Source organism: Oncorhynchus nerka, linkage group LG12 (assembly GCF_034236695.1).
Source record: "Oncorhynchus nerka isolate Pitt River linkage group LG12, Oner_Uvic_2.0, whole genome shotgun sequence".
NCBI classification, from domain to species: Eukaryota; Metazoa; Chordata; class Actinopteri; order Salmoniformes; family Salmonidae; genus Oncorhynchus; species Oncorhynchus nerka.
Genome location: NC_088407.1, coordinates 73,600,045 through 73,608,748, shown reverse-complemented (window position 1 = coordinate 73,608,748; position 8,704 = coordinate 73,600,045). Strand labels below are relative to the sequence as shown.

General features: G+C 43.1%; 1 protein-coding gene across 1 annotated transcript; it reads left to right on the top strand.

Annotated features, from left to right (window-relative positions):
• Positions 1-2,326: 2,326 nt before the first annotated feature.
• On the top strand, positions 2,327-8,643 carry LOC115139019 (leucine-rich repeat-containing protein 57-like). The gene is made up of 6 exons (XM_029676196.2): positions 2,327-2,510; positions 2,847-3,095; positions 4,708-4,843; positions 5,037-5,305; positions 5,419-5,604; positions 6,238-8,643. The coding sequence occupies exons 2-6, from the start codon at positions 3,012-3,014 to the stop codon at positions 6,277-6,279; spliced, it is 717 nt and encodes a 238-aa protein (XP_029532056.1). The 5' UTR covers positions 2,327-2,510; positions 2,847-3,011; the 3' UTR covers positions 6,280-8,643.
• The last annotated feature ends 61 nt before the right edge of the window (positions 8,644-8,704 follow it).

The following is an 8,704-nucleotide window of genomic DNA, read 5'->3' as shown; positions in this document are numbered from 1 at the left end:
TACCACAGATAACCACCACCAAACACTGCCACACACAACCATCCCAAACACTACCACACGCAACAATCCCAAACACTACCACACACAACCACCCTCAAACATTACCACACAAAACCAACCTCAAACAATAATGTACACAACCAAACACTACCAATCACACTCAAACACTACCACACTCAAACACAAACAACAAACCTCAAACACTACTACACACAACCACCTCCAAAAATAATCAGACACAACCTCCCCAAAAACTAACAAACACAACCACTTTCAAACACTACCTCACACACAACCACCCTCAAAAAATTCTACACACAATCACCCTCAAACACTACCACACACAAGCACCCTCAAATCAAAGCAAATGTATTTATATAGCCCTTCTTACATCAGCTGATATCTCAAAGTGCTGTTTGGGGTTGTAGGCTGGGTTTCTAAACCCCCAAACAGCAAGCAATGGCAGGTGTAGAAGCACGGTGGCTAGGAAAAACTCCCTAGAAAGGCCAAAACCTCGGAAGAAACCTAAAGAGGAACCGGGCTATGAGGGGTGTCCAGTCCTCTTCTGGCTGTGCCGGGTGGAGATTATAACAGAACATGGACAAGATGTTCAAATGTTCATAAATGATCAGCATGGTCAAATAATAATAATCACAATAGTTGTCGAGGGTGCAGCTGTAACAGTATAACTTTAGACCGTCCCCTCGCCCATACCCGGGAGCGAACCAGGGACCCTCTGCATACATCAACAACAGTTACCCATCGCTCCACAAAAGCCACGGCCCTTGCAGAGCAAGGGGAACCACTACCTCAAGGTCTCAGAGCAAGTGACGTCACTGATTGAAACGCTATTTAGCGCGCACCACCGCTAACTAGCTAGCCGTTTCACATCTGTTGCACTCACCCCCCTTTTGACCTCCTCCTTTTCCGCAGCAACCAGTGATCCTGGTCACGGCACCAATGTAACAGTATAACTTTAGACCGTCCCCTCGCCCATACCCGGGCACGAACCAGGGACCCTCTGCACACATCAACCCTCGAAGCATCGTTACCCATCGCTCCACAAAAGACACGGCCCGTCACTGATTGAAACGCTATTTAGCGCGCACCACCGCTAACTAGCTAGCCGTTTCACATCCGTTACACAGCAAGTCAGCACCTCAGGAGTAAATGTCAGTTTGCTTTTCATAGCCGATCATTAGGAGTATCTCTAACGCTCCTGCTGTCTCTAGAGCGTTGAAAACAGCAGGTCTGGGACAGGTAGCACGTCCGGTGAACAGCTCAGGGTTCCATAGCCGCAGGCAGAACAGTTGAAACTCATCAACACTACATGAATGCAGAGCAAATAACTACTCTGTCTGGCTTGACTTCCTGCACCTACTGCAAGGCCAACAGTATGGACATCAGTTAGGCCGTATATACAGCCAGATGATATGTAATACATTTCCTGACTGCCACCCCACATTCATGCACTACAAATGCTGACCCAGTACGTCCTGTCCTTGGATATTTTGAACCATCTATGTGTAACGGATGTGAAACGGCATTCAGCGGTCGTGCGCTCTAAATAGCGTTTCAATCGGTGACGTCACTTGCTCTGAGACCTTGAAGTAATGGTTCCCCTTGCTCTGCAAGGGCCGTGGCTTTTGTGGAGCGATGGGTAACAATGCTTTGTGGGTGACTGTTGTTGATGTGTGCAGAGGGTCCCTGGTTCGCGCCTGGGTATGGGCGAGGGGACGGTCTAAAGTTATACTGTTACATTGGTGCCAGGACCCGGATCACTGGTTGCTACGGAAAAGGAGGAGATCAAAAGGGGGGTGAGTGTAACTGATGTGAAATGGCTAGCTAGTCAGCGGTGGTGCGCGCTAAAAAGCGTTTGGGCGAGGGGACGGTCTAAAGTTATACTGTTACATATGTAAATGGATACAAAATCCTGATACACAGTATCCTGAAGTCTATTAATCAAAACAGACGGATCAAGACCCTCCCTATCTTTCTGTAGTCTCTCCAACACTTCTATATCAACTACGGGATATGGGAGTAGCCATACTGTATTCACAGGAATAACCTTTTGTTTTAGCAATTCTTCTTTCAAATTTAGCCCGCCGATGTAGTTGTTCCTTTTCCATTTGATGAATGAATGGCTTCTGGATTGGTTCTTGCTCTACTGCCAACTAGCGGACTGGTTTTTGCTCTACTGCCGACTAGCGGATTGGTTCTTGCTCTACTGTCGACTAGCGGATTGGTTTTTGCTCTACTGCCGACTAGCGGATTGGTTCTTGCTCTACTGCCGACTAGCGGATTGGCTGAGCGAGCCACATACAGACATGCGCATTGACGTCAAGCTATTAGCTTCGCAACGACATGTTCATTGTTCGAGCAGCACTACAATGTCCTAGGCTTGTGTTTAAGTTTGACTAGTCCAATAACCCTCATAGTTATCTGTTCCTAATATATAGGTTACAATTTGCAGACAAGTATTGCACGAGAAGGACAAATCAGCTCGTGAGGTAAGTAAACTAAAATCCCAGATGGTCTAACGTTAACCTGTTGGCTAGCTATGCTAACATCCTCAACAATATTTACCATCCCTGGGAAAATGTTATTTAAAATAACATATGTATGACCTTTTGCTGTTATAGTACTAGACAAATTACTCACAATTTCAATAATATGCATGAATATGTCTCAAAGCTTGCCTCAGACAGTACTAGTGGTAGGGTAGCTAACGTTAGCTAGATAGTGCTAGCTTCTTACATCATGTTCCTCCTTTTCTTGTTTGTCAGCTACTGTTAAACGCCGGCAGCAGCAATTCATGATTGTTTTGTATAAATGATCTCTTATAGGGGCCACACTGACAACCAAGGAAGTATCTATCTTAAAGGCACAGCCCCAGTATCTGGCACCACCATCACAATAATAGACTAGCTGATTACATAAGCGTGTGACCAACTGTAAAGTTGAAGATCATCACTTAGGAGAGCCTCATCAGAGCCGAAACTACAACAAAGATGGGGAACAGTGCAATCAAAGCCCATCTGGAAAATTCACAGAAGACGGGGATCTTTCAGCTGACAGGGAAAGGTCTCCCTGAGGTAAGAATTGCATGCACACACACAGCCCATTATCGTCTGCTTGTTAAAATCAGCACTCCACAGCAGTCTGCTAACTGGTGCTTCGTTTATTTAGCTGAATTCCATTGTTGTTGTTGTAGTCGACGGTTTGAATGTATGTATATTGAACAAAAATATAAATGCAAGATGTAATGAGTTGGTCCTATGTTTCATGGGCTGAAATAAGAGCCCAGAAATGTTCCATATGCACAAAATATTATTTATCTCAAATTGTGCACAAATTTGTTTACATCCTGTTAGTGAGCATTTTTTTTTATTTTTGCCAATATAATCCACCCACCTGACAGGTGTGCCATATCAAGAAGCTGATTAAATAGCATAATCATTACACAGGTACACCTTATGCTGGGGACAATAAAAAGGCCACTCTAAAATGTACAGTTGTCACCCAACAGACTGCCACAAATGTCTCAAGTTTTGAGGGAGCGTGCAATTGACATGCTGACTGCAGGAATGTCCACCAGAGCTGTTGTCAGAGAATTTATTGTTAATTTCTCTACCATAAGCTTCCTCCAACGTCGTTTTAGAGAATTTGGCAGAACATCCAACCGGCCTCACAACCGCAGACCATGTGTAACCACACCAGCCCAGGACCTCCACATCCGGGGATGGTCTGAGGCCAGCCACTCGGACAGAAACTGTGGGTTTGCAAAACCGAATCATTTCTGACCAAACTCAGAAACCGTCTCAGGGAAACTCTTCTGTGTGCTCGTCGACCTCATGACTTCAGTGGGCAAATGCTCACCTTCACTGGCACGCTGGAAAAGTATGATTTTCGTGGATGAATCCCAGCTTCAACTGTGCCGGGCAGATGGGAGACCGCTTTATGGTGTCATGTGGGCAGGCGATTTGCTGATGTCAATGTTGTGAACAGAGAGCCCCATAATGACGTTGGGGTTATTGTATGGGCAGGCATAAGCTCCGGACAAAGAACACAATTGCATTTTATCGATGGCAATTTGAATGAACTGAGATACCGTGACGAGATCCTGGGGCCCAATGTCGTGCCATTCATTAGCCACCATCACCTCATGTTTCAGCGTGATAATGCACGGCCCCATGTCGCAAGGATCTGTACACAATTCCTGGAAACTGAAAAAGTCCCAGTTATTTCATGGCTTGCATACTCACCAGACATGTCAACCATTGAGCATGTTTGGGGTACTCTAGATCAACGTGTACAACAGCGGGTTCCAGTTCCTGCCAATATCCAGCAACTTTTCACAGCCATTGAAGAGGAGTGGGACAACATTCCACAGGCCACAATCAACATCCTGATCAACTATGTGAAGGAGATGTGTCGCACTGCATGAGGCAAATGGTGTTCACACCATATACTGACTGATTTTCTGATCCACTCCCCTACCTTTTTTTTTTAAAGCTACAGTGCCTGTGACCAACCTATTCAGTTCTGTATTCTCAGTCATGTAAAATCCATAGATCAGGGCTTAATGAATTAATTTCAACTGACTGATTTCCTTATATGAACTTTAACTTAGTAAAATCTTAGAAATTGTTGCATGTTGTGTTTATCTTGTTCAGCGTATTTTTTTCCCCCACTAACATATTTCAGTTCCCTGAGGAGCTCCAGAGGTTAACTGGAAACCTACGGACTGTAGATCTGTCTTCCAACAAGATTGAAGTGTTGCCTCCCGCCATAGGAAACTTCCTTCAGATGAAGAGTCTGACTTTAAATTTGAATAAACTCAGTAAGTGGTTGCTCCATCTCCTCAGATTCTGTCTTATACTACAGCATCTTTTGATGACAAATTATTAACCCTTTGCTTTCACTGAATAATGAATGCCCATTAGGTGCATTGATTGATGTGAATTCCTCTGCTTCAATCTGTCTCTATAGCTAGGCTATATATTAAGTTAGTGTGTTTGTTTTGTGCTACATAGCAAGTCTCCCAGATGAAATTGGGAAGCTTAAGAAACTAGAGACCCTCTTGCTGAACGGGAACCAACTGACGCAGCTCCCTAGCGGTGTAGGACAGTTGAAAGCGTTGCGCACACTCAGCCTGTCTGGGAACAAGTTCCGGGAGTTTCCTGGCGGCCTTGGCTCCCTACGACACCTGGACGTCCTGGACCTGTCCAAGAACCACATCCAGGCTGTGCCTGCTGAGGTAGCGGCCCTGCAGGCCATTGAGATCAATCTCAACCAGAACCAGGTAATCAGGTGTTTATGCGTGCATCTCAAATGGCACCCTATTCCCTATATAAGTGCACTATTTTTAACCAGGGGCCTGATCTAGAATCGAATCTATATAAATGATGATCCCAGATTTCAGTGGTGTCTGCGGAGGTGTCCACCTGCCAGAGGCTAAAGGTGCTGAGACTGGAGGAGAACTGTCTAGAGCTTGCCTCCATCCCTGTGTCCATCCTCACCAGCTCCCAGGTGTCTCTGCTCTCTGTGGAGGGCAACCTGTTCGAGGTGAAAAATATGCGGGACCTGGAAGGGTATGAGAAGGTGAGGTGTGAAACTAATTATTGTTTCTTTAACTTGCTGCCTACTGCCAAATGAATGGTCAAGGTTAAAGCAAGGAACAGTCATGCTGCTGCACTAAATCACTAAGCTGTCTTTATATCTATTGTAAACTAAACCACTTATGAGTTTCAAAGGCATTGGTTTGAAATATGTCCGTCCCCCATGGTTGACGTAATTTGTTTGTGATCAGTGTGGAAACAACACTCTTTCCCCAGAGTGGTGGACTTCTCAACAATAATGGGATTTCCTGTTCAATATAAGGAGGATCAAGTGAAGAAAGTTGTGGCTCAGACAGCTCTAGTATTCTTTCCCAGCCATAATCCCTGCGCTTGACATAATCAGCGGTCAAATATAGCCCCTGACACTAAATACATCTATGACGTTTCATGATGATATTACAGTGTTGAAATGATGTTGTGAAGCTTAAAATGACAATCGAATTTCCCAAGCTTGGGATAATCAAGGTCTAATCTGATATGACCACTTACCTATTATAATAGTTAGAATTTGGACCAACCATTCAGTGCTTACACAAATAGCTAATCTCTTCAGTTGTTGTGCTGTCCGTAGTGTCCCAGATGTGACTGATGGCGATCTCATTTGTTTACCCCACAGTACATGGAGCGCTTCACTGCAACCAAGAAGAAGTTTGCCTGAAGAATAGAGAGGGAGCATCCCCCTGAGTCCAGCTTGTGCACTACACCCAAGCACCCTCCCTAGTGGTTGTCTTACTACAGTATATATGGCTTCTGCACTACAGCAACAGGTTACAACAGCAATAACCACAGTAGAATGAGTACTGATTGAGAGCATGCTATGATCTGTGTATGACAGCAACAGGATACCATGAATGGATATAGAGAACTATGTGAACAGTGGACGATAGACAGTGCATTCACTTACGATATTCATAGAAATTGCATCTTGAATACTAATTTACGAACAAAACCCTTAGCAGGTTATACTTAAATAGTATAGTGGGCTAAAATGTCCCTCTACATGGGCTTTTAACTGCATATAAATTAGCAAACAATACAATTGTTGCAGAAGTCAAACACCTTGGTTCAGTATCAAGCAGTGTTTTGCCTGTCAGATTTGTGCCTTGACCAGCAAGCGAATGAAAACTGTAGTACAGAATGTCAAAGCAGTGACAATTGCACTACATTGACCCAGAATGAGATAATGATTTTTAAAGCTCCATTTTGCATTTTTATCCTTTATTTATCTAAGAACAAATTCTTATTTTCAATGACGGCCTAGGAACAGTGGGTTAACTGCCTGTTCAGGGGCAGAACGACAGATTTGTACCTTGTCAGCTCGGGGGTTTGAACTTGCAACCTTCCGGTTACTAGTCCAACTCTCTAACCACTAGGCTACCCTGCCGCCCCATTAAGGCTTACCATATGGATCTGGAATGGATCGTCACATTTTTTCTGTAGCTCTGGTCCAGAGTGTTTATTTTCAGCTGAGGAAAGCTGATTCATCAGCATGCCACACACAAAACCCTGGACCAGAGCTAGATTTTCTGGTGCTGTGAAAGAATGAAGAAAAGCACAGCCTAAATCTGAACAAAAATATAAACACATATCAATGATTTTACTGAGTTAGTTCATTATAAGGAAATCAGTCAATTTAAGTAAATAAATGAGGCCCTAATGGATCTATAGATTTCTCATGATTGGGCAGGGGCATAGGCCCATTCACTTGGGAGCCAGGCCCAGCCAATCAAAATGAGTTTTTTCCCCTCAAAGGGGCTTTATTAAAGACAGAAATACTCCTCAGATACATCAGCTTTCTGGGTAACTGGTCTCAGGCGATCCCACAGGTGAAGAAGCCGGGTGTGGCGGCTCTGGGCTTGGCGTGGTCACGTGTGGTCTGCAGTTGTGAGGCCGGTTGGACGTACTGCCAAATTCTCTAAAATGATGTTGGGGGTAGCTTATGGTAGAGAAATTAACATTCAATTCACTGGCAACAGCTTTGGTGGACATTCCTGCAGTCAGCATGCTAATTGCATGCTCCCTCAACTTGACATCTATGGCATTGTGTTGTGTGTCAACTGCACATTTTAGAGTGGCCTTTTATTGTCCCCAGCACAAGGTGAATCTGTGTAATGATAATGCTGTTTAATTAGCTTCTTGATATGGCACACCTGTCAGTTGGATGGATTGTCTTGGCAAAGGAAAAATGCTCACTAACAGGATGTAAACACAATTGTGCACAAAATTTGAGAGAAATAAGCTTTTTGTGGGTATGGAACATTTCTGAGAACTTTTATTTCAGCTCATTAAACATGGGACCAACACTTTACATGTTGCGTTTATATTTTTGTTCAGAACATTTGGCTCTTTGCAAGCATACTCTTATTGCTTTTGAATGCTCAGTAGTTATATTATTTGGACTTATATTCTTATTTGGATTTGTATTCATGTGTTATTTATCTTCAGTTGGTCTGTTCAACACATCCTTACTATTTTAGTAATTTAACTCTGTAAATAATTTGTAGACATTTTAAGAAGTGTGTGTGATTGTATCAGATAAAAACCACAAAACAGGATCACCTCCACTATTCTAAACTGTTGATGGATCCTCTTCATATTATTTTATCGGGAAAGGGTCTAGTAACCTTTATTACAAGATTGAAGACAACCTCACAAAGAGGATCATTCATATCTGTTTTCTAATCAGTGTTGCTGATCAAGGGTGCACTTTCTGTGAAAGGAGGAGTTGCATTAGGCTGCCATTAACAATACATTTAACTTATCAGATGTATTTAATTGTAACAGAATACTCTCCATGAATTGTGTTAATATACTAACACTGATTTATGTAGAATTACTTAACTTTGTTTCATTTGAATGCTTTTATTTAATTTGACTTAAATATGATTCCATATTTTGCATTCAGACCAATTTCATATCAGGTTGTCACAACCTTAATTTTGCGAAAGGAATGTACATGCAGTAATTTAATATACCCCGCATCTCATCGCAATTTCTCCTAATAAAGATATAATACATACAATTGGTCATGTGTCGCAGTGCCTTAGTTACGTTCAATAGGTGTTGTATTGATACTGTGTTTC

Coding starts and splice junctions, on each gene's coding strand:
- LOC115139019 (XM_029676196.2), top strand. CDS start 3,012: ATGGGGAACAGTGCAATCAAAGCCCATCTGGAAAATTCACAGAAGACG. Junction 3,096..4,707: donor CAGGGAAAGGTCTCCCTGAG/GTAAGAATTGCA, acceptor AACATATTTCAG/TTCCCTGAGGAGCTCCAGAG. Junction 4,844..5,036: donor TTTAAATTTGAATAAACTCA/GTAAGTGGTTGC, acceptor TGTGCTACATAG/CAAGTCTCCCAGATGAAATT.